At 36.5% G+C, this 27,555-nt stretch overlaps 1 protein-coding gene across 1 annotated transcript; it reads right to left on the bottom strand.

The window, feature by feature from the left end:
* Nucleotides 1-20,995: 20,995 nt before the first annotated feature.
* Nucleotides 20,996-21,488, bottom strand: LOC116173628 (TPPP family protein CG45057-like). The gene is made up of 2 exons (XM_031491247.1): nt 21,188-21,488; nt 20,996-21,134 (listed from the first exon to the last, which is right to left on the bottom strand). The coding sequence occupies exons 1-2, from the start codon at nt 21,367-21,369 to the stop codon at nt 20,996-20,998; spliced, it is 321 nt and encodes a 106-aa protein (XP_031347107.1). The 5' UTR covers nt 21,370-21,488.
* Between the last annotated feature and the right edge of the window lie 6,067 nt (nt 21,489-27,555).

The raw sequence follows: 27,555 nt of genomic DNA, 5'->3' as shown, positions 1-27,555 counted from the left end.
TCTGAATATGTACTCATCTCAATAGTTTCAAAACTTTTTTAAAGTTAATTTTTCCCCCCGGTTCTTTTGAAATGTGTTAAATTCAACTTTCAACTTTTAATGTAATAATTCAACCCTCCGGTTGGTTGTCTTAACAAGGCTTGATAATAATTCGTTTTGAAACTTAGGACAACCTTTCCGGTTTAACCACCCTTCAGGTTTTTTCACTTGGCTTCGGCCAGTTAATAATTAAAAAACAATATGTTCGTCTTATTCGTCTTCAACGTTTGTAACTTACCGTTTTCCTGTTAAATTTCACATCGCCTGATGATGGCAGTACGCCGAAACTATAGTCGCTTTTATTTTTAAAAACTTCAACGAATAAAAACTATATGGGGAAGGTTTAGAGAGTTTTGATCACACAATATATTCCACCATAAAATTATATTTCAATTATTTTTGTTGCGCCCAAAAACTTATCTCGGCAAATTAAGTAAGTGTAATTAGCGGCGACTAATTAAATGGATTGTACAGAAACGTCTTTCCACATAGTCGTGTGTGGTATCAAAAAAAGCGCTTTTAATTAATTGAAAGGTTGAGACCAATTACAGATTTTTGGGACGACAGCACTCAGCAGACCGCACAATTAATTAAAAAAGGTTTCATTTTTGGGCGTTCTTATCCGAATTCCGAATACCCTCAACTTACTGTGTCGGCTGGAAAACCGTGATCCTTCCTTGAAACGGCCGAATTTGATAAAAGGTAAAGCCGTTGTTTAGAGGGGATATTTTTGCCATCCGCATTTTCGTAAGTTACGCTTTGTTAAGTACCGTAATTTTTGAGCTTTTTCGTAAATTTACTTTGGAAACCATACCGTATTTAAATCATCTTTCTTCGCCTTTGGTGTTGTAACAGAAATATTTTGCCTTTTGAATTCGCAGGTGACGAAATTTTGAGTTTTTCCGTAAATTTATTTTGCATTCATACCGTTTATATTAAGTTTATCGTATCTACAGCTTTTTCTTTTTGTTGCACAGTCATTTCTACTGCTCCGTTTTACAGCAAGGGAACTTACTTGCTACTTCCCGTTAGGGGAGGAATTGTTTCGCTCTCCCGCATTTGCTCTTCCGTAGACACCGCTAATTAGTTTGTGTTTTGTTACTTTCATTTAAAATTGGCAGCCGCAGGTACCCACTGCCCATTCATATTATGTATATCGAAATGACAGAAGATAGTTGTGAAGTTTGATTTAGTTTCAGTTCTTACAGTAATGTTGGGTCACTATGTATGTGTTTTATTTCATTTATTTTTAAGGATTAATATGGTCGGTTAATTTGAAATTGAACACAATTTCAATCACGGTATTTGAACTTCAATCCCACGCAATTTTGTGTAAGAATTATTTAATGTTATTTTTGTTTAAATAATTGCTGGTATTTTGTTTATTTAATTGTAAAGAAATTACGTTGTTAGAAGAACAAGTTTATTCTTTTCTAAAATGTTATCTCCGATGAGTGCGATAAGGTTTCGCAATCGTTGCGTAAATGCCACGTGTGATCGCAGAATGAGTTTATTCGACGACGCAATAATTTGATAAGCATGAGGAGATGGTTCGGAAAGAAATGAAGATTGTTTTCAATGGCAGAGGAAGACGTGATTGGTGGCTTTTTTGGTGGTGAGATTGTGTGATTGTGAGGTTGTTTTGATTTTTTTGGACGTTGAAACGTAGCCGCTTTATTTATTTTATTTATTTATTTATTGTCCATCTCTTGTTCTTGGCCCAATTACAGTGTGGAAGAAAGTTAGGAGTATGTAAAAAGACTTTAGTCATCGTAATTGTCGGATTAAAGAATTAAAGTTTACAAAGAGTTTTATCCATATCCGTGCTTATATGAAACACCAGTTAAAGAAGATTTTCCACCATCAAGCAGCCAATTTTAGAGCTTTTATTCAAACAAAGTCAGTGTCATCTAAATCGAAATGTAAAATCAAGTAAAGAAGTGACGTTCCATAATCAAAATCAGGTAGTTTTTGTGTTTGTGGGTTCGGTTTGTTGAAACTAGTAGTTATGACCGGATATTTGGGATTATTAACACTTTACGGTATTAAATCGATCGCTTGTGCGTGGTATTTTGTTTATAAACCATGTGTGCTTCTCTTCCTTTCAGCTGATTGATTAATTTTGTCTAAAAACTTCGTGTCATCTGTGAATGTTCTGATGTAGTGTTTAATAGAGCCCAAATTACGACCTAGCTAAAAGTTCTCATAGTCTGGCAGATTTCAGTAAAAAATAGCAACAATTGCGCATTAGATGAAGAAAGCATGAAACTCACAGGTATTGATCAGAGTATAGTCCTGATGATTTTAAGATCGGAGGCCTACAAAAAGTTATCAAAAAACAAAATGGCGGCCGTTCAAAGATTAGACCTTACTTAATATAGGGAGTGCCTTATTCTGCAGGAACTATGAGTTTTTATGGAAACATGCTTCTGATCTTTTTTATAGCTCTTAAAAATACCTTTACAGCGATATATTACACGACTACTTCCTACTTCCGGTTACCGGAAATGACGTCAAAATCCGAGGTTTTCGTAGACATGCAGTTGCGTACTATGGTTATAATTCAATAACCCCTGGTTTTAAGAAAACCATGCTTCTAGCCTTTTTTATAGCTCTTAAAAATTATTATATTGCACAAAACCCTAGTTTTTAGTATTGTAACTCCGCTAAACGCGAAAGAAACCGATACGGCCCAAAACGTGTCAGCTCCGTTACGTGTGTAACGTTCATTGCCACATATTTTTTCTTTTGTTTACAGATAAAAGAGAGTACAGTTAATTTAAGTCACCTAAAGAATAGAAAAGAATAAGGATAAGAAAATAAGGATACGAAAAGAAGAGGGAGAAGAATAGAAGGGGGAGAAGAATGGAAGGAATATGGATTGTAATGCGCTTAACGCGTCAGTTATGGACTGGGAAAAATGTGCCCTTTGTCAATGTGTTTCATCCGAAAAACTAATTGACTCGGGAAAGAGCAAAGGTCTGACTCCCGAAGACTGCTACAAGATCTTGGAGGAAGTCATTAATTCATTCAAGAGCCTAAGAACCGTCCCTGTAAAGATCGACATATCACTAGTAGATGAAGGGCGGAGGAGATACGTTAATGAACCACAACGCACAAGTGGCACAAGTCTTGAAGGGCATTCGGTTCCGGTTCCGTGAGCCTTTTTTTAATTAGCGCTTCCATTGTCTTTGAGTTCATCAGCTTTAGGCGGCACGACTTGTGCCACTTTGCGTTGTGGTTCATTAACGTATCCCCGCCCTTCATCTAGTAGTGGTATGTCGATCTTTACCGGGACGTTACAATCCACATTCCTTCTATCCCTCTCCCCCTTCTTTTCTTATCCTTATTCTTTTCTTGTCCTATAATTCTTCTCCTTCTATTCTTACTTTTCTTTATCTGACTTAAATTAAATGTACTTACTCTATTTCAACGATCGCCGTTATATCTTGAACCAAAATTATATAATGTTTTACCGAGTAATTTTAAAAATGTAAGATTAACAAAAAATCTATTCAAAAATATTCAAAAATGGATGATGACTCAAACGACACTTCTAGACAGTATATTAATTATTCTTGCATAACTAAGTCACGTTTGCTGAAAATAGAACAAAAAACGTAATGAAAAAAAAAGTAAAAGCAAAATTCTTTTGTTGACTTAATAAAAAAAATAATGAAATTTTACTAAAGCTACACTTTAACCATTGAATAATTATTATTCAATGCTTTAACTCAGGGCTGTATGCTTAGTGCATAGAGAATCCCTTTCCCTATTAAATTTCTTTTTGTTGTTAAAAAATTCACTTTCTTTCTGTCTCTTTTCTCCTCTTGTTTTTTCTTGTAGATATCTTAAAAAAAAATTTTTTTTTGTTTATATTACTCTCATGTAGTCAATGCTCATGTATAACATTATGTATGGGAATAAAGTCAATTATTATTATTATATTATTATTACTCCCTTTATCTGTAAACAAAAGAAAAAATATATGTGTAATGTGTAATGTGGCAATGAACGTTACACACGTAACGGATAGCTGACACGTTTTGGACGGTATCCGTTTCTTTCGCGTTTAGTGGAGTTAAAAATTCTAAAAACTAGGATTTTGTACAATATAATAATTTTTAAGAGCTATAAAAAAGGCTATAAGCATGTTTTTCTTAAAACCAGGGGTTATTGAATTATAACCAAAGTACGCAACTGCATGAATAGGAAAACCTCGGATTTTGACGTCATTTCCGATAACCGGAAGTAGGAAGTAGTCGTGTAGTATATCGCTGTAAAGGTATTTTTAAGAGCTATAAAAAAGATCAGAAGCATGTTTCCATAAAAACTTGATCTTTTGAACGGCCGCCATTTTGTTTTTTGATAACTTTTTGTAGGCCTCCCGATCTTAAAATCATCAGGACTATACCCTAATCAATACCTGTGAATTTCATGCTTTCTTCATTTAATGCGCAATTTTTACTGAAATCTGCCAGACTATCATGCTAAATTCTACTGTTGGTACCCAGGGTTTCTCAAATTTAATAAAATTAAAGTCTTATCGAGTTTCATCGCTGTAGCGAATGCTGGACGTGCCTTGGGAAAGCTATAATCATTTCGTATAAAAGATTTTGTCCGTATCTGTGTTTAATGAGTTAACTGGACAGGTGCTGGTGGGTGGTTTAGTGACCACTTGCCATTGTATTATAGCAACATGAATGATTTTGACATAAAATCAATACCGGCTTATTTCATTTTAAACGTTGAACGTGCCACATAAAATTAAATTATCCTTTTCTATAGTTCTTGGAGATGTATTTTTATCCTTTTACAAATACGTAACTGATTTGCATGAAAAGTTATCGTCAGAGATACTCTGTTTGATCAATTCCTGAACGGTTACCTTCAGTACCAAGGCAATGCACATGCCAAGCAACAATAAACCTCGTTTATCTACACAAGGCATTTCTCAAGAGAACGGATTCTCTTAATAAAACGAATCCTTTTATTTATCTCATTTGCAATAATATGTTAGTACCTACGTTAATATTATAAATTAGCCGAAAATTGAATTTGGTGCACCGTGGAGGTAGTCAAGATATAAAACTACAAGGCGTTTTTTACACAAGCAGGGAGGTTAGCAACAAACCTTCAAAAATTCGTTCTTTAGGTTGAAATTTGAAGCAAAAGAGACGATCTCGCTGAGAAAGGGACAGCAAAGGAATTTAGAAAATTTATATCTCAGGAGCGAGTGGTTATAGACTTAAAATTACAATTTTTCTGCCGTTCTGTATGTATTTTCATAAAAGGGGATTGCTTGAGAAAGGATCATAGATAAAGGTTTCGGAAACGAACGATTTTTCTTTATTTTTTCACAAAGAGATCTGTCCTTACCGGCCCACATTAAAACAACTGATAAAGCGTACATGCTTCGATCATAAATAAACTTTGTGATGCACCCTTAATTTGAGATTAATACGTAAATTGTAATTTTTTTTAATTGGTTGCGGACGACAGTTCGCGGATAATTATGTTTCCATCCTATGTGAGTTATACCCCCGGTTAAGTATCTTTTGTTTATTGACTTAGAACTTAAATGGAGTTTTTAATATATTACCAAGTTTGTCTTGGTGGGACTAATTGACAAATTGTTATGAAACGGTGTGATATATTCCAAATGTTCGACTATAAATTTACCCGCGATAATCTGCGATTGAAGTTTATGATTTTTGGGTTGATAGACTCTAAACGTGCCGCATACTGAATAAGATTTAGAAAATTGGGGATGCTGCGGGTTCATTTTGCGAAATTGATAAATTGGTGAATGTAGGTATTGCACCGTACCTCCTAACGTCTTTTGATTTTGAATAGCGACGGATGATTTATGTACGTACATCAATTTACTTCCGATATTGGAATTTAAAATAAAGGGCATCAAATATAATGAGGGCTTGTATTGGAAGCATTGGCCCTAATCGATACGGACGAGACATGCACGCAATGCGGATAATCCCAGCACTCATTCCGGACCATCAATCATGCAAATCTTTCGAGACACATTTCTTATAACCTCTTTCTAGCCAATATAGATCAATGCCTCAGCTCCGTTTAATATGTTAACGCTCTCTAGGCATGCAAGTAGAATGAACTTTTCGTTACTGATATTCGAGGTTGGTAAACATAACAAAAACGCTCTCGCCATTATGAGTTGCCCATCATCATTTTCGTTAATAGGTACTACTTTTTATGTCGACGTTGTGAGGGTGTAATTAAATTTTCTATTTTGTGGACGATACCGATACCATGCGGTTCTAAATAACCGCTCGAAATTAGAAAGTTCAGCGCATCACATTTCAGTCCTTCCTCGCCCGTAGACATAACTTCCACTTCCTTCGTTGTAAAGGAAAATTATGTGCAGCAAAAGCTTTCGTTCCTTACATACACAGAAAGTTCTAACCGCGAACAAGCGGCGCTGGACTATTTTTTTTTAGTTGGTTTAATTTGTTCATTGAGAAAGCAGAGTTGACAATAAATTCACGTACGAGCGAATATGCCGAGAGTGATGAATTAATCAGCAAGTTGGCTTAGCAAAAACTCTCCATGCCATTTCAATCTACGGTGATGACCTCACACTTGAAAATTCTTGTTAGAAATTTTTGCTTATCTAATGAATTCGGAGTTGTTTTCTTATAAATATCTAATCAAATAGAAGTCGCAAGGCATAATATTCTCACTTTCACTTAAGGCTTAACATGCGTTTTATAATAAAAACCCTTCGGTAATGTGGAATCTTCCCTCAATTCATGAATCGAATTGGTGAGGTAAGAATTTACCAAATTCTCTGAAAAAACCTGCAGCTAGCGCCATATGTGGGATTGAAGTAGGCAAATTGAAGCTCCGTAATTTTCCTGAACTGTCTATTCCTATCGGATTCCATTTTTGTGTTAGGTGGCCTCTAAATTATCTCCCGCTAAAATACTTGCCCCACAAGTCACACTAGGCCAGGGGTCCGTCCGTTAACTTGACTCCCTCTCGCCCTTTGAGGTTTGATAGTCATACTATTATAAAGTAACGCGCTTGTTATGCGCTGACATGCCTCACGTTTGGGAGGGACCAAGTTTACTTATCCCCCCTTCCCTCTGCCACGTATTTTGTAGCTGGTATCTGTGACACTTGGTACATGCGCTCAATTGTCCCACTTGAATTAAACCTATAGTGCCATCACGGTTAAGTCATGACAAATTTTGAAAGAGGGGGGGGGGTTAACGTAAGGTTTCCAAAAGTTACGTTTTGACAGGTTTTTTGCACTACATTGTACTTTGATCATGGGGTCAAATGAGCGGTAAACAGAAGCCTTTGGAGTTTGGACCATTATAGCTATTTTAGAAACTATTTAATATCCTGTTTTCAAGTTTATTGGTGCTACGCGCATGTGTGGACGAGGATAGCGCATTAGTAGCCTAATGGTAGTAGTGCTTTTTGCTGCATTCCTATAACCAAATTGCCCAAAAATTGTCCAGTTATTTTGCATCACCGCAACGCATTTTATACTTTCCGTGACGAAAACATTTAGTTCCTGTGCATCAAAGCACTATGTTTTGCAGTTTAACGATGAAATTGGTGCTTAAAGAAAGATTTTTCTCTATTAACTTGACCAAAAAGGGAGTATGACACGAAGACTACAAAATTTGGTTCCTGTACATCAAGCCATTGTGATTTCCCTACGAAATTAGGGCATCAGGTGCAGAATCTGGACAGAGGCTCGGTAGAGAGGTTATTAAAAGAGGTTCCTCTAGTAAAAGAGGTACCAGAGGAAGAATTTTTAATGGCGAATGTATACTGTGCTAATTTTAATTTTTAATTTAATTTCCTCTCGGGATGGTTGTAGGGATGGAAGGAAATATGAGAATGAAAAGATAAGGTTTTATTAACTTTGTTACAGAATTTATAGGGAACATTGGCCAGTATTGTAATGGCCCCTGATATTCCAGAAGGTAAAGGGCAATTGGGTTCACCAAAAAAACTTAACTTTGCATAGTTGGAAGCAATGATTTTAAATGGGTCCGATTTTCTTTATACATGAATTTTATATGAGAATTATCGCACCCCTGATTCAACTCAACCTGGCACAAATAAAGAGAATAATCATTTGTTGCTAAGGATTTTATTTTTTTATACGTCATGAGGTGGTATGAAATATGGTGAACCCAAGATGGCCAACTCGAAAGCCATTATGGATCATAAAGAATGATAAATGTAAATAATATCCACACAACATGACAGCAAATACAGGCTAAAAGAAGTCGCAAAACAAAGAACTGGTTGGGGAACAAACAGGCAACAAAAAAAGGTAAATGGTGCAATGAAAGCCTTGCGTTAAAAGCAACACGGAAAATTACACGCTTTTGAGGGAAATTCAACGTTAACAACAAAATATGTGAAAATGAGTGAACCGCACCTCTTATATCGCACATACTCGTAGATTCTAAACCGTAGAGTTTTGTTTAAGCAAAATTCCATCCCTGGACTGGATAACTTGCCCCTTCAGTTGAGATTCGAGTTCAGTCCCGGCATTAGGTGTCGTAAATATTCTGGTTATAGTTATTTACCACCATCGTGACCGTCTCATTCAAGATGAAAAGTTCCAATTTACGTACAGCAGGTCCATATACGCATCTAACAATTCTATAACTTCTACACATTTGAAAGAATGTTAAAAAATATATATTTAACTTGGGGCCATAAATTCAGCAAACGTAAAATCAAAAATAAACGCTATTTTAAGCAATAAAGGTTAACGGTATTAAACACGTGATTGCTCATTGAGGTTAGATCAAGTCAATTTTAAAAACAAAGACAGAAAATTATACAAAATATAAAATGTTGCATACAAAACACAAACAAATTGAAAGAAATGCAAAGACCGCGCAGACGGTTTTTCCCTTTTTTTTTTAAAAATTCACAGATTTCGCAACGAACATAAACATTTCCAATGTCAAAAATCGCGCGGTTGTCAGCTCTTGAAAATTTGTGCATCAGCGTAGGTTGTACATACAGGGTGGAACCTCTAGCGTAGGTCATTGATTTTCTGACTCAAATCACGCCCCGTGCCATACAGTGCCACAAAAACCCGTATACTTGCATGTCGGACTTTGCAGGTGGCTTGAGATTTGAAAAATATTGAAGCCTGTCAAGAATCCCCTCCAAAATGGTGAAGAGCCTTGATTTTCCCAAGCCAAAGAGGATAAAGTTGTATCACAGCCGGTAAAGGAACTTTGGATCGAACTTGTAGGACAATCATCTTCACGCAATGCAGTGCTTCCAATGGGGACATTGAATCTTTAACAGCCTGGCACAGTTGAATTGATGCTGCTTCCAAGGCTGCTTTTATTTCTGTCATTCCCTAGGAATTATTTTTTGGAGACTGTAGGAACGGTATTCCTATTGAAAATTACGTCATTCGAAGTCGTGGTCATAAATCGTAGAATCATTTCTAAGCTTTTGATTCCTGGTGAGAAATGCCAGAAATGTAGCCGCTATTAGTCATTGGAGTTGAGTATCAGCGGATGGGCATAGTTGTGGTTCGTTGACAACGGAGCGAATATGCTCGAGAACGATTTCTCCAACATCTTTTACGGTTGAAATGAGTTCCTCTTGCGTGTCTATGTTTTTGTCATTGTGGAAGGCGTTCAATTTTGCAACCCACATTTTTGAAACAAATCAAAGCAGGTGGATTTCTTCTCTATACAACCAAAACATCTTTCGGGAGATCCGCCTCTTTTACTTGATTCAGTAATTCGGATGGAGAAAATTGACATTCGTCTGAGTTATCTTCAAGGACTATGTAGTTCGATGGTTAGAGCGTTTGACTTGGGTTGTAAAGCCGGAGGTCGGGTGGGTGTTCAAACCTGGGCCGAGGTAAGAATTTTTCATCTGTCACAGAGATAGGAATTTCCTTAGACCAGTTTCCAGCAATCTGCCGGGTACTCTGAACTAGGTTTCCTGCAGTTTTCCTAGGTCGTAAGATAAATATCGGAGTAGGTACAACTTAAGACCTTCTGCAGATGCACCTCTGCAAGCTTGTTGAGGGCCCAAAACGAGACACGGATACTAAATAAATAAATAAATAAAAAATAAAAAAATAAACATATAAATGGCAGTTTTTCTCATGTCGTCTTTGAAAAACATCTGTGAGCTTTTCACCACATAAAAGCTGTTTTTACACCCAACCACGATTCATAGGCCGGAGAACGTATATAGAAAAAGACTGTCCTCTGTTTGGGACAACGGAAATTGCTCTAAAATAACTGAACTACTAACTAGGTACTAAGTAAAACATCGCAAAATAAACACAACAAGCGTCATAATCGGTAAAGTCGAATCCTGTATTTTTCGCATACGCTCAAGGTGTAAAAGCGGAGGGTTGCCTTTGCCTTTGCAAGCAACACAGCTCTGCAGTGCAAATATTCCTTTTCCGTGCCAGCAAAGGGTTGAAATAGGAACTCATATGTTAAAACCCTGGTTAAAACCTATCCACCACCATCTTTGGTACCTATACCTACCTTGTTTATTATAGGCTCGATGGTTTTGTCATCAAACCTGAATTTCCCATTATACCGATTTTAATTATCAAACAGTATGCCTTGACAGTAAATTAATCCTGTGTAAGTTTATCTAAAGGTTAGCTCACAATGGTTTGACACGTCAAGCTGAACAACATAATAAAAGTTCGCAGTTAACCAATAAGCAACGTTCCTAATTTCGCTTTGCCTTTCAGCATACTACCTACTTCCGTTTTATTTCGCATTTTGAATGCACGTCTAGGTGTTTCATTCCCTTCCTTTTGCGAAATATCTCCGAAGTAGATATTTAATTGCTAATAAGCTAAATCGGGACGTATATATCCTAAGCTAAGATATTTAGCATGCTAACATTCTCATCTTTAAAATGGGCACTTCTTCTATAACTAAACTAAATTTTCCACCTTAAGATAAAGCAAGAAATTTCTAGAAATTTGTATGCAAAGCTCCGCGAGCTCGACGTACAAAAATAAACGGTGTCAGAATTGTAAGGACGGAAGTCACAATATTACAGTTATGTTCAATTTAGAAAACAAAGCCAAAAAGTTTTGTCAGTTTAGTATAAACTGTAGGTATTCAGGTAGAGATAATACATTTAGACTTTATTTTCATGTATAACATTTTCTTAATAGAGGGAATTTACTTTAAAATGTTCTATGGTATAAATAAATGATACGTGCTTTGTTTTTTTACTTCTATTGTATCATGTTTCCTCCCAAATGTGGCATTAGCGTCTTTATATGTTTTACTTTTGTATGACGAGTATCCGCAATGGGACAGTTTTTCAGTTGCTATGTTTAAGGAAATACTTTTAACACAGAATGTACATATCGCGTCCAACGACGATTATTACATGGGAAATTGATATACCGAATACTAGAACGAATTATGTGCATAAAGGGGTTTGACCCACCGTTTCTTATTTTATAGAAATGACTTAGTTTTTATTTTCTACGCTCTAAAGTCGGACTAAATTAGACATAAATCACCATACGCCAAAATCAAGCGGTTTTTAAATTATTTGAGAGACTGAAGAAATGTTAAAGGGATCAAAGGAACCCAAAACGGGGAACTGGCTTATTCACATATTCTACCTTATGTTCTGTTAATTTCTTGATTGTGATTATATGATCGGTATTATAGTATCAATTTGCATCTCAATCTTTTCATAATTCGCTCTATTTGCGAAGAAAATTCAATACCCTGGCAGAACTGGGCAGTATTCGATTTTGTAAATACTTTTTACTTTTTAGTATTCAAATCCTTTAAAGTATTCAAATACTTTGTAATTAAATACTTTTATGAAAGCAGTACTTGTATTTGTAACTCAAATACTTTCACAAATATTTAGTATTCGAATACTTCGCAAGGTATTTGAATACTTTGAGAAGTATTCGAATACTTCGCATAGTATTTGAATACTTAACCTTCCCTTTTTACCCTGCTTTTTACCAAAAATCGACTACCCCAAAATTTCTCGGGAAAACACTTTTTCTTATTAATTTTGGTGCGTAGAATCCAAAACAATTCGACTTTTTCGATCAGACTTCTCAATCAAAAGTTATGGACTAGAAACCAATTTCGAAACTAAATTAAAAGGGCTGTACCTTTTGATCTAGTAGCCCAACCTTCAAACTGTTTAAAATTATGGATTCTACAGGCTACATTCTATAAGACAATTTTTTTTCGGGCCTCAAAAAAAGGCAGTGTATAACCTTCCTTTTTTACCAAATATCGACTGCATTAAAATTTCTCGGGAAAACACTTTTTCTTATTAATTGTAGGGCGTAGAATCCAAAACAATTCGTACTTTTTCGATCAGACTTCTCAATCAAAGGTTATAGACTAGAAACCTATTTCGAAAAAAAAATTAAAAGGGCTATAACTTTTGAACTAGTAGCCCAATCTTGGAACTGTTTGAAATTATGGATTCTACAGGCCACATTCTATAAGAACATTTTTTTCCGGGTCGATCTGAGACCATTTTTTTTTCGGGACTCAAAAAAAGGCAGTGTATAACCTTCCTTTTTTACCAAAAATCGACTACACCAAAATTTCTCGGGAAAACACTTTTTCTTATTAATTTGGTTGCGTAGAATCCAAATCAATTCGTACTTTTTCGATCAGACTTCTCAATCAAAAGTTATAGACTAGAAACCAATTTCGAAAAAAAATTCAAAGGGTTGTAACTTTTGAACTAGTAGCCCAATCTTGGAACTGTTTGAAATTATGGATTCTACAGGCCACATTCTATAAGAAAATTTTTTTTCCGGGTCGATCTGAGACAATTTTTTTTGGGGCCTCAAAAAAAGGCAGTGTATAACCTTCCTTTTTTACCAAAAATCGACTACACCAAAATTTCTCGGGAAAACACTTTTTCTTATTAATTTTGGTGCGTAGAATCCAAACAATTCGTACTTTTTCGATCAGACTTCTCAATCAAAAGTTATAGACTAGAAACCAATTTCGAAAGAAAATTCAAAGGGCTATAACTTTTGAACTAGTAGCCCAATCTTGGAACTGTTTGAAATTATGGATTCTACAGGCCACATTCTATAAGAAAATTTTTTTTCCCGGTCGATCTGAGACAATTTTTTTTTCGGGGCTCAAAAAAAGGCAGTGTATAACCTTCCTTTTTTACCAAAAATCGATTGCACCAAAATTTCTCGGGAAAACACTTTTTCTTATTAATTTTGGTGCGTAGAATTCACAACAATTCGTACTTTTTCGATCAGACTTCTCAATCAAAAGTTATAGACTAGAAACCAATTTCTAAACAAAATTAAAAGGGCTGTACCTTTTGAACTAGTAGCCCAATCTTGGAACTGTTTGATATTATGGATTCTACAGGCCACATTCCATAACAAAATTTTTTTTCCGGGTCGATCCGAGACAATTTTTTTTCGTGCCTCAAAAAAAGGCAGTGTATAACATTCCTTTTCTACCAAAATTCGACTGCACCAAAATTTCTCGTGAAAACACTTTTTCTTATTAATTTTGGTGCGTAGAATCCAAATATTCGTACTTTTTCGATTAGACTTCTCAATCAAAAGTTATGGACTAGAAACCAATTTCGAAAGAAAATTCAAATGGCTATAACTTTTGATCTTGTAACCCAATCTTCAAACTGTTTGAAATTATGGATTCTACGGGCCATATTCTATAAGAAAATTTTTTTTTGCCGGTCGATCTCAGACAATTTTTTTTTCCGGCCTCAAAGAAAGACAGTACTTTTAAGTTATTCAAATATTTGAGTCTCAAAAATGTTCATGCTCATTAATTGGCTGCGTTTCATACTATTCAAAATTTATTCCAAAGATTGTTGATGTTATTGATTGATTGATTGATTGATTGATTAATTAATTAATTAAGTAGGTAATTAATTAGTAAAAATTAATTTATGTTGTTTTATCTAGTTTAATTTGTTTTAGGCCCTCAACAAGCTGCCGCCCAATTACATAGTGACCCGCATAATGTTTTTTGGATGTGTCCCTGCAGAAGGTCTTAAGTTGTTCTATACTACTTCGGTCTATACCTTACGAATTAGGAAAACTGTAGAAAAACCTAATTCGGATTAGCCGACAGAATCTGATTTAAGGAAATTCCCTTCTCTGCCACACAAATGAAAAATTATTACCTCAGCCCAAGTTCGAACACCCTATATCAATTAGGTATTAAGAATCGGGGCAACGTTTTAAATGGACAGCTCCTTGAGAATCCGCATTTCAGAAAATTAAGCATGACACCTGTAGTAACCGAGCGCTTATAAATTATGATTCAAAATTACCGTTAATTTTAGCCACAGATGCTAGTCCGATTGGCTTTTCCGCAGTTTTGTCACATATATGTTGTTGTGTTTATTTCGTGTAATTAACTTTCCGAATTAAAATTTATTAATTGTCGTTGGTCTACGTAACGGCATGGAGTTGTTTATTGTGTTACACGAGAAAGCGGCCAGAGGTTGTTTTTGTTTACATTTTATTTAAACGTAGAAAGTTCCGGGAATTGTTGGGTCTTTATCTGTTATCAAATGTAAATACTTAATTTAATTGGCAGGTAGATGTGATCTATCGCTTTTTCTGTGTAGTTAAGAAAGATGACATTTAATTTTTCCTAGAATTTAAGTTTGGATTTATCTCTTAATGTCTGATAACAAATTGATTCAGAAAAATAATCTATCTCTATTTTTGTTGGGCTAATAACGTGAGTTGATAGGATAGTTTTGTTATCAACTGTCTATGATTGGCTGTTGTAATTTTTGTTATCGGAAGAAGGGTTTGCTGCGATTACTCGATGTCGTTAGTGTAAAGTGTCTGTGTTAATTGAAAATTTTAATTTTTGTGAACTGTGTACGGATACCTTTTTTCATTTTTTTTGTTTAACATACTCTGTTTTTTCTTCCTCTATGTTCACATCCATTATATTATCTAGTTTCCTCCTATTGTTATTCCAGTTCCGCTTTCTGTTTCAATTTTGTAAAATAAACTAAAAGTCCTCCTTTTGCTCCCCAGTGTGTCGATTTTATTTTATGAATAGAAAATTTTGGGTTAGTTGTTTCAGGTGTTGTGTACGGTGAATAGTTTTCATGATCCAACATTATCATAAAGAATAGTACGTACAAACGAAACGGACTGTTCTGTTTTGCGGCATTTTAAATGTATCATGAATTACGCAATACTCCAAGGCGGCAAATCTGAGTTATGCAGTATATTTACATAAGCACTAAGGTAATATTATCATATGAAAACATGTCGTAACGACGTGGAAAGTTTTTATTAAGAAAATGAATAGCAATTAGGAAATACAGGTAAATATTCTTCTTGTCGTACCTTAATGGCATCTACTGTTTAGTGATTGCATAACCAATGAGGTCGAAGTATACAAGAAAACGTTTAAATTGAAACGAAAATAACTTACGACCATGGAAGTTGAAGTAAAGATTGGATCAGAGTCTGAATAAATTATGAGGAAAAACGTTATATCCTCGACAAATAAATTTTTCGTAACTTGCAGAGAAGAGAAAATATGAAGCTGAGATTTTTATACTTAAAAGCGTTAAACAAAAACAATCTAAATTTTCGCATTAATCTTTCCTACTGAGTAAACGAAAAAATCGCTTCCTCTGTTTAATACGACAGTGTTCTTTAGCGCTTAGGGTTTGTCGTTGAGTTATTATTTTTATTATAATTAAATATGAAACCGAAAATAATAAAGTGAGGAAGACCATAATAAATGCAAAAGAATTCCATATCATAAAACGGAATTTGTAATTTAAAATAAAAACAAAAGGCGGAAATTGTTCTGTTAGTGAAACAATTAAAAGTTATTAGGTTTTTATGTAAACGAGGAAACATCGAAAGACCGCTGGCTTTGAAATATATGGGGCATTAACAAACTGGAAGCGGAGTATAGGAATGAGAGAACATCGAGACGACGTTACGGCGTAGCGTATCTCCCACGAAACATACATGCACACACCCCATACACGACAAAACTTCCTCATACAATATTGCGTGCTCAAAACTACATTGCAAACAAAAACTTTTCGGAAACTAAGATTTCTAAAAGTTTTTCCACGAGAAATCCGCCTCATTAAACTGAGTGCAACAAACTTGCCCCACCTCGGTTGTATCGACGTATGCGAAATTAACATTTAGGTACACAAAAGTTCTCACAGCCTGTACTTAAAAGTCTTAAAATGTTACCTACTTCATTTTCATTCATAAAAATGGGGTTGTGTGAATTTTATGCGCCCACCTTTCACAAAATGCAAGCTGCTCGCTAATCTAATACTCATAGGGCTGGATTAAGTTAGCATCCCTGAATCGGCACCCCAATTTGTTACATCGCCAAAAATATTGTGCTAATTTGTGTGCCAATCCTAAATTTTCCGTTGTCTAACTTAATACTATAACTCTGTTTTTTAACTAGGAAGACGGATTTAAGCCGGATTTATAGTTCCGTAGCCGTAAGACCGTAAGAACGGAACCGTAAAATCTTACGTTAACGAAAATAATACGATTTATAGTTCCGTAGTGCCAGCTTGCGCATTAGCGCGCAACGAATTCTGTCATTGTATGTCATCTGTCAGTAAGAGTAACGTGCATTTCAAACTAATAATAACCAACAAAGTGTCAATAATTATTGTAAATAAACGAAACGAACGTCAGGATAAACTCAACTGTTTGAATTATCCGAGTACTGCCGACGACAAACGCGTTAGCACGATTTACCGTAAGAAATAAGATTTGGGCATTTCCTACGTACCGTAACCGTTCTAACGCAACGTTAACGCGAACTATAAATGTTCACGCGCAACAAGTAGGGTTTAATTCCAAACGTTACGGTACGATGTTGCGGGTACGGAACTATAAATTCAGCTTTAAAAACCTGATTTACACTGGAAATGTCACTAGAATCTAGTAACAAAAATAATAGACTCATTTTATACAGAGATGTATTGTGGGTTGCGTTATGTGATTTTCTTTCACATTTGGATAGATTTCATTATTTATGCTTTTGGGTTATTATTTGGTAGGAACGCCTTTATATTATGCATACATCATACTTTTAAAAGCGAATTATAATAAATAGGTAATACATTGATAATAGGTAATCATCCTGCATACATTTTTTGCCCTTTGAAACATTATTTTGAATTGTAGTTTTAAATGTTTTATCAGTTGTAATACTACACAATCCACCTTACAATTTACAACAAATGTTAAGTTATTGAACAAATTCAAAATAATGGAATTATACTCGTATTATTAAACAGAACAGGTCACTGCTTTATGTATAAGCGATTTGGTCACTGTCTTCCGAAAGTTCACTAAAACTGTCACTGTCCTCCGATCGGAGTGAAATAATTAATGGGTCTATAAGTGTACCCATTAGGCCATCCAATCCTTATTTTCTTCCTTAATAACGTGTTGCACACAATTCCACCAATCGTCAGAGCTCACATTTGCAACAGCGTTATGACCACCGGAACGTTTCGAAGGGGTAACAATCCCAGTACTTCGATATTCTTTAATTATCTGGTATACTGTAGATCGTGCAACTCCTAAATATGATATGTGTCATACTTTAATAACCAAATATATACCTACATCATTATTTACGTTACCTGTGGTAGATGCAATCTTCAACACAAGCGTACCAAAATTCATATCCGGGGTATCAGACATTTGTTTATAATAAACTGCTTCTCGGAGACTAATAAAATGACCCAAGTTTAAGCGACTACGTTTTTTCAAAGGAGACAAGCTTGCTTTACTGGTACTTGGACTTGGAGTTGAATCCATCACTAATGCCAGTACACTTAGGACGCGAAATATGAACCTGGGTGTAAAACGGGCGCAGCGCGAGCCAATAGAAACTAAGATTTTTTGCGGGAACTTTTAAATCCGTCTTCGTAGTTAAAAAACAAAGTATAGAACACCATCATCCACATAACACTATAGTTTTGTGCTTGCTTTGTGCTGATTTGTGCTTTTGCACATAAACAGCCTGGCACACATTCAAAATCTACGCTATGTGGTCCCTACCATGGGGTACACCTTATCGTGGTGGTAGGGTTCAGTAGTCACATTTTTCTGTGGCGAAGCTAAGTATCCCAGCGGAAAAATTCAAGCCCTCAGAAAATATTGCACCTTTCCTTCGACGCTCCATTTTCAAGATATTCACAATTATTAAGTTTTCACGCCGTCGGCAAATATGTCTCATCTAGACGCCCCGACCACCCTTTGTAAGTACCCTCCTCCTGACACGCCGCTCTTGACATATGACAAATTACAACCGACAGAGGGTCGAGGAAGAAGGGTGCGGTTAATAGAAGTTAATTCCTGTTGTTGAGACCTTGCATTAAAGTACCATGAATGATGAAATTAGTTCCTCCCCCTCACCATCGTTTGATTTCGATAAAGGGAAAGGGACAAGGGCGGTAATTGGTACTATAACTCATTTACAGCCTGTTTTTACACATACTACGCATCCGGATCGCTTAGAATTGACACAAAACCTGACAGCTTCAGGAAACGTACTTCTTTTCCATTAAACCGCATTTATGTTAATTTATATGACAAAATTTCTTGAAAACACCTTAATCTTCGTTAACTCTTAACAGTCATAAAACACAGGCGTTAATTAATTTACAACTGATAAAACTCCTTATCGCAACGACTCGATGTATCTTACACCTTATGTAAATTGAATAAATTACGAAAGCGATAACAGAAACAATAAGAAAACATTTATGCAATTTCTAAAAGGAAAAACAACACTAAAATATAAATTCAAATAGAACCACCCAACTTATTTCGTAAATAAGCCTCAATTTAATATACTAAATTGAAATATTCTCATATGTGCCCCGTCATTATTTTTGATGTTTAGACCGAAATAACGCCTACATGACGTTCTTTACACAACAAAACTTAACTGATAACACAAACAGTACCTCCTAGGGTTGGTATAGAATTAGTTCAAAACTTATACCTCTGGTCAATGCTTCATTTAAGCAGTTTTCCAAGACGTTGTTGCTATGGACACAACGTGACAAGTACGAATGTTCCCGCAAATCTTCTGAATTTGGTAAGCAAAATGCTATTTGGTTGTTATTTTTTAGCGCTTGTAAGGTATTTATCTTTCTAGCCTTCATTTAGTATCAGGGTAGTAATTATCGTGGTTTTTAAAGAAAAAAGGCAATCTTTCCGGCCTTCATTTAGTACTAGGGTTGCAATAAATTTGTTTCAAATTCTGGTCTACGCGGTCTACAGAATGGAGTTATTATACACCAATTATTTTATCATTTATAGGGGTGAAAAGGAAATCTGCAACCGCGCTTAAGCGAGTAGCTTTTCATTACATTAAAATTACACAGTTTTTAAGAAAAATGCTATTGTCTTGGCCTACATTTTTGCTAGGGTTTTAATTTTTATTTCGGGTCTGCATGACCTACAGTAAAGAGAAAGGTTACAAGTTTATTTTTCGATACCCCCAATTTTTTTTTCCCATGTAGGGTTTGCTTAAGTGGTTCAAAAGCAACTCTACTGCCTATATACGAGGCGCTTTTCATCTTATTAAAACGACATGATTTTTAAGACAGTCCATTGTTTTGGCAGTGCTAAAGTGGGGATTTAAAAGAAGGGTGCACAATAGTATATTAAGTATGGAGAACGGTAAGGGATTTTTACCGTTCGAAGACAATTGTTTGGAGGAGGAGCGAAGCGACGACTCCAATTATTGTCTGAGAACGGTAACCCTTAACGTTCGACGTGCTTATAACATTTTTTGCGCGATCGAAATTAAAATTATGCAACCAATATAAATATGCACTAAGAAATGAACGAGCAGAATAAATCGAAATGATCGAAGTGGTATGGTGTACATCACTAGGTAACCAGTTTAAATGTCAAAATTGAAATTAATAATTTCATGAAATTGTGCACGTGTCTGATGTAGTTTGCTAGCTTTGCACTTCCTTTATGACTTTATGAGCGTCTTGCTATAGGAAACAACAGCACAAATTGTACGTTTAATGTACCTAACAATAATTAAAGATTAAATGTTAGACTGTTGATTTTGAACTGATTGTTTTTAAAAAGGCGTCGGTAAGTATTTTTGCTGTTCTGTTTTTAGATCGGTAAGTAATTTTGGCGTCGTCGTAATCATAGCAATTGGTAAATGCTACGTACTGTCATGGAAACACATATGGTAAATAGTCAGAAATGACCGATCGCGCAAAATAGTACATTATATACCGCGGGACTGAAGTAGTACTTTTAATCCCGAAGGTAAAGTTTATGGCCCGACCGAAGGGAGGGCCATAATTTACCTGAGGGATTAAGACCACTACTTCAGTCGCAAGGTATATACGATATTTTTCGTACTTCCGAAACTGAAACACTTAATATGTATGGAGTTAGAGAACGCGTTCTTTCAAAAAATCGCTGATTAACCAGTTACCATAGGAACGTTGCGTTGGTACGACAATCCCTATGCTATGGTAACAAAAATAATTTGGAAACTGTCATTGCTAGTGTCATAATTTTGGTGGTGGGTGACAAAGGTGTATTTGATATTGATAAAAAGCAGCCAAACTAGGTATGAATTGATACCACCGAAATCCAAAAAACTATATGAGCAGCAGTACAATGAGTTTAAGAAGTAGTGCCGCATACAAAATGTGAAACAACCTACTGAAATTGCCTTGTTAATAATTTCATCCTTCCGGGATTTTCGCCCAAATTTAATCCCGGCGGGACAAAAAGTGACACTTCAGTACTTGTCATAATGGAGTGAAGTTGTCACTTTAGTCTCGGAAGTACGAAAAAGATAAAATGTAACGAAACGGTGTCTAGCAACAAACAAACAGAAATGCTATGAAGTTAACGTACCGTAACTCCATGGCCACCAGGTATACTGCACGCTAGAAGTTTGGTCTTAATTTCCTCGACATTCATGTTTTTAGATTTCGCTAGATCCTCAATAAACTCCATAAATTGTTTAAATGTGATCGTTTTCGATCTGTAACACCACATATTTAAGTAAAAGTACATAACCTACCTACATTTAGGTACTTTAATTTATTAAAGGCTATTCCAGTATCGGTGGTCGTCATTTTCTTGCCATCGACAACTTGGGCTTGCTTCAACCATTTGTCGGCGTTAGTTAGAGTGATCACCTTTCCATCGCTCTTCGTGTCGCCAAACTTTGCAAATAAACTAAAAATTTCCTCCAGACTGATACCCCCTTGGGCCATTTTTGTATGAGAAACGCTTGAAAATTGACAGACGTCAATTAGGTTACTGAGATTAATTAATCTAAAACGAATGCATGTGGACGTTTTTCACACGATGGATAGCCGTACTTCGGCCTCCACTGTAACTTTTATTTATTAAGCAGCAGAGCAAAAGCGATGCAAGCTTTACCTATAGGAGAGTCGATGGTGTTCGTCTGTCCGTCCGTCCGTGAAAACGATAACTGTCAAACGCTTGGACCGATTTGGTTCAAACTTTGCACAGTTGACCTATCGGGCTATATGCCACATGTAACAAGCAAATTGAAAATGGGCCAAATCGAATTACCCCGTAGGGCCACACCGATCAGGTGCTCTGCCGCTTTTTGAGATGCTCTTTAGGGGTTTATTAATGATGCGGAGTGTAGTTCCAAAGTGATCTCTTTGCAAGATGAGATTTTTAATCTACGTTCGAGATGCAAAGGCACCTGAAACTACATAGGTACCTACTAGTCGATTCACAATACATTTCGTTGAAAAAGGGATTAATAGCCAGCCTTTCGATCACTTTCCGAACAACACCCCGGGCAGCGTCTGCAGAAATTGGTTCCAAGAATTACTATTACTATTGTCGTAGATGTCCGGTTTTCGTGCAGTCAATTTGGAGTGTAACTACTAATAGGCCACAACTACATTTGAGTATGATTCACATTTCACTTGCTTGTAAAGATTTTGTAAAAACGGAATCATTTTCTTTTAACATTTTTTGGTTTAGGCGCGTTTAGACGTATCCAGTAGCTGGCTCCAGTCTTACTGGCCTGCTAGAACTGGCATATTACTGGCATCGTGTGAATACTTTTTCGTGTCAGTTAAGCGTTGGGGCGAATAGAGACCGCGTCTATTTTTCTTGCCAGTAGCTGCCATATACCCGCACCAGTGTTGCTCACTACGTGTAAACGACCTGGGTTTTGCTCATTGCCAGATAAGAATGGCAGCTCAGAGAGACTGGCGCTAGCTGATGGGTACGTGTAAACGCGCCTTAATACGCAAATTCCAACCGAATTACGTACCATATTTTTTCTACGACTTCCGTGAATTTCGAAACGACAATAAGGCAAACCCCAAAACGACGTCTGACGACAGTTCTGACATTTGTAGATAATTATCACTTCCAAACGTACATGATCTATTCTAATTTTTTCCATTACGCACGGGTGTAGGTAATGGGTTATATCATTGAATAAAGAATCTTTTCATTCATTGATTATACGTTATATGGTCTCATTTTCATCGGCCACAGTCATCCCGGCGACCATTTACTTCCCGGCTTCGGTTATCCCGGCGTTCTAAACTCGACGATGACCCGATGGGCAATCCCGGCTTCGGTCGTGCCGCCAATTTGAACTCTTTCGGTACCAAATTTGACATCCGCTTCTAAATCATATCATTATTTATGTCCAAAAAACAAACTAGAAATGAGGTTGGACGGACGGCGTTAGGAAAGTGTGCATTGCCGGGATAACCGATGCCGGGAAAGCAATAGTCGCCGAGATAGGTTGTCGCCGGGAAAACGTTGCCGGGGTGTACGTCGCCGGGATGGGATGCACCGCATTTTCATGAAGGTCGTAGAAAAAAGAATGCATTGATGTGCCTGAGAGGTATGCAACCCACCTTACACGGCAGTGTAAACAAACATTTCTTATTTTAGATATCATTAGATATGTATTCGAATTTTCGGCCGATTTGTTTAGCAGATTCGACTTATTAATTGTGAAAATTATCTTTAAAGTGGTTTTATAGAGTTTTTCAGTTACTGGAATTTTACTCATTTTCTGTGAATTGTCGAATTCAAGACGAACATGTGTGAAATTTCAAATTCTCTACTGAAATTACGAACAGTTATATTCTGTGGTTATATGTAGGTGCGCAAAGATTGCTTCATTTCAGCTCGATAAAGTTGGCACCCCCACTTTGATCAAATCAAGTAAAAATATACCAGAGTCTCTCCATGTCTCTGAAATATACCTATATAATTTAGGACTAATTAAAGACTAATTTGTACCCACAAAATTAGAATTTGTGACCGCTGAGTTCCGCCGAAAAGCCGATTTTTTAAGTGAGGGTGCCTTGAAATCGAGCTAGCACCCGCACTTTTCCCGATTGAAATTTTCTTAATTGCATCAAAAACTTTGAATTAAAGACTAATTTGAACCCAAATTATATTTTCATTGTTTAAACAATTGATATATGTATCTACATTATTTAAACTAAAGTCACTAGATATAGAAAGTACCGCAATCATCCGCCATTTTTGGGCAAATTTGCTGCCAACCTAAAAAAATTGACAAATAAAATCTGAATAGCTGTCATTTTTTATAACCTAACTTCATAGTACTGTCATGTTTTATAAAAATATATACAGATATCTCCAAACAGGTGGAACAATCCCTAACATTAAAGTTACTAGAATCTGGTAACTTCCGCCATTTTTGGGCAAAAATCATGCGTTCTCTCTCTAACACACGAGCCCAATGGATTGCGGTACTTTCTATATTTAGTGACTTTAATTTAAACAATGCAATGAAATGCAGCGTATTTAAGGACTGCGGCAACAGCACAACGTACATTGCAAAGATCGAGGCAACACTGCCGCTAACTGCGATGTAAAAATTTGATCAGCCAACAGTGACATATACCCAGAGACATGGAGAGAGGAGATAGCGCATGAAACTGCGCGAAGTGACAAAACAAGGGGGCTGCCATTTTGACACCCATTGAAGCGCGAAATTTGAACAGGACTATAAAGGTTTACTGACGCAACCCAGAGACATCTAACGCAATCTTCATACACTACACTCTATTCGGCAGCAGCTCCGTAGGAAGAAAATAATATCTCAATCCAAATGAACAAAAGAAAATGCCAGTGACGTTGACGTTACAAAATAAACACTTAAACCTCGAAAAAAGCTCTCCTAAACACGAACACAATCTAAAATAACACCACTATAAACACAACATGACACAACGGGTGTAAAAATGGCAGCGCCCATGAGGTCGCACCCTTTCTTGGATGCGCACTCGTCGATCAGCGATCTCCTCTCTCCATGTCTCTGCATATACCGCACCAAACAAAGCGGTTGAATCCAGTGGCGGTCCCAGGGGGGGGGGGGCCATTGTCAATTTTTTTCATCAATTTAGTGTGGATCTCATTTCCATTATGCGAGATTTCTTTTATTTTTTTCCGTGTTGGGACAAAGTTCGGGTTTGGGCCCCTCCCTTTACCAAATCCTGGGACCGCTACTGGTTGAATCCATGATACAATAAACTAAACAAATAGAAAACGAGCTCCTGGGTATGGCTATAGCATGTGCAAAACCAAATTTGAAACCTAATGTTAGTTTTGCTTTTATTTAAAGTGTATATGTATGAAATTTCATTTAATTGCTTCCATAAATAAGAAAGTTGGCACTGCACATCCTACACAAAACCAAATTTGGAAAATGGCGCTACATTTTGTGATAATCCACCCTGATGGTTAGGCAACACACGTTTACATCCGAAACAAAAATATAATAGGCTCTGTATATAACCAACGACCGTTTTGCGCAGATGCCGAATACTAGGGGATTTTGGTAACGAAGCTAGGGGAGAATGGGGAGAAGATGGCGACGAGGCCGACGGAAGGCACACGCTTTCCTGGGTTTTTTTTATTATTCTTGATTATTTTGGGTGATGGTGTTTTGAAGGTGTATTTACAGGTAGTAACCATTTTATTCTTTCTTGTACTAGCTATTTAATCATTGAATTCTTGCCTCAATTTGATATTATTTACATTTTGCTGATTTTGCATAAACTACGATATCTGAATCATGACGTACTCCATGCATTTGTTTCGTGTACCGTTAGATGAATCCTGTTTGTAATACTTTACAGATGATTATGCCATTTTTTTGTTTAATTACGTAATTAGTTTCTGTTATTCATGAGGAGTTGATTATCGGTGTGATGTTGCTCTGTTCGATTGACCCATAACTATTCCATGAGGGAAGTACCTAATACAGTTTGATTGTTCGCAGTATCTGTTACTTTCTGTTTCGTGGGGCGCTACAGTTCTTGTGCGTTAGCTATACGAAGGGGGGCTCTTTTATTTGATGTTTCGATGTTTGTGTGTGCGAGTGGGTATTTCTGTCTCAGTGGAGTAGGTACCTAATGCAGTTAGATGTTTCGCTGTATCTGTTGCTTACTCGTCTCGTGCGGATTGTAGTTCTTAACATCTTAGCAATACGAGGGGGGGCCCTCTCATTTACATTTCCTCTATTTAAAATATGTTCTGCTTGAGCGATAATCGATTTTCACATGAAGACTTGCTATTGACCAATGGCATCCTCACATGTACTTTTCGTGTTAAATTAAATTATGTTAACGGAAGGATGGAGTAGAGCCACACCATTTACATGTTTCCTATGTACATGCAGTTTGTTTATTTGACGAATTGTGTTATCTCTATCGATCGTACAGGTATTTTGATGTGTTTTTGTACTGAATTGATTTATCATGTTTTCCACTGCATTTATGATGTCTTGTGTATTTTGTTTTTATGAACTTGTTTAATTGCATTTGATTTGATTATCTGATTTTTATCATACAATTTGAAATGTTTTATTTATGTGTATTTTCTCTTGCATTTTATTGCTGTAGGTGATTTATTTCATGTATTTGTGTGGCCCATGTCAGGGTTTTAGTCCCGTAGAAGGTTTCCCTGGCATGGTCTTGTGTGCGCGTAATATATTTTTTTCTTCTTGTCATTTCTTGCGCACAAAAGTTATGTCTTTTATTTAATTCCCTTCCCGATGATGTCTCACGTCCCAACACATAAAAGAACCGATACACAACGCAGGAGTCCATTCGTGATACCCATATCGAACCGACTGCCATCCAAATTCAAAAGTACCGCGAAACGTCCATTGTTTCGACTTGAAAGGTAGGTGGCTCTGCTTGTAGTTTCTTGCCAGAGTTGCCAACGGTAAGTATGGGGTAAGTCAACGCTTTCAGTGTCGGCTTGATAGACCCCTAGGAACATTACAAAGGGAAAGCGACAGAGAAAGATCAAAGACGTGATATGTAAAGAGGCTTGGATTTTGGTCACTGATAGGGTCAAGAAAAGGACAAGATTGAGAGTAAGAACAGACGATCTGAAGGATTAAGACAGAGATGCCCACTTAGTCCAACCTTATTATTTAATCTCTACTGAAGAGGCATTGAAAAAGTATTAAAACAGGGCAAAAGTGGAGGGATAGTAGTGGGAAAAAGAAAGATATTAAGGTCTCTGGCATACGCGGACGACGCAGTGATCATAGCAACAAAGGTAGTACAAATGAAGGAAATTATGGAACGAATGGAAACGTAATGGGAATGGAAAGAGCTAAATGTAGAAAAGTTGAAGATGATGAGATTTGGGAAGAGAAGTGGAAGGAAAATGGGGATTAGAAATGGAAGAAGGAAAGAATAGAAGAATTAAATATTTAGGGTACCAAATGCAAAGAAACAAAGGGGCACAGATAATAGAATTTAAAAAAAAGGGGTTGGAGAGAGAGGTTCAACAATTATTTTAGAACAACAAAGTACCTGTTCAAGTTAAACGGAAGGACACCAAATTGTATAGGAAGAAACTGAAATAGAAAGATAAGGTTAGCGACAGGGCACAGAGCGGTAACCAGTAAGATACGACGAAAGCGGCGATAGAGAAAGAGAATGGGCGAAAGACAACGAAGATGAATTCGTAAAAGGAATGTGGGAAGAACAAAGAGGAAATTATTTTGAAAGAAATTGATGCGGATGGGCTGATGCCGAAAGGAGGAAAAGAGTAGGAAGATGGAAAATGAACTGGCAAAAAGGGATCTGGATGCACAAATGCAATAACAGAGAGTGAAGATGGAAACTCTGGCTTAGCGCGCTCGTGTCGCAATCGTAAACTTTCTGAATAATAAGCGGCGTAGCTAACCTGCGTGTAATATCTAGCGATTGCAGTCGAGTACGGTACAATCAACACTAGACGCGACACCACTTGTCTTCTTTTCTACTCAGCAAACCTGCTTAATTCACACCCATACAAAACATAAGCATGTCCAATGCTAAAAATATTAATTGGTACAAACTGTTATTAATAGTTGACGCTAGCAATAAACACTCCAAAGGAGCATTCAACACAAA

This window comes from Photinus pyralis, unplaced genomic scaffold, assembly GCF_008802855.1.
Source record: "Photinus pyralis isolate 1611_PpyrPB1 unplaced genomic scaffold, Ppyr1.3 Ppyr1.4_LG6, whole genome shotgun sequence".
Classification (NCBI taxonomy): Eukaryota; Metazoa; Arthropoda; class Insecta; order Coleoptera; family Lampyridae; genus Photinus; species Photinus pyralis.
Note: the sequence above shows the minus strand (reverse complement) of the source record. Positions and strands in the feature narration are given on the sequence as shown.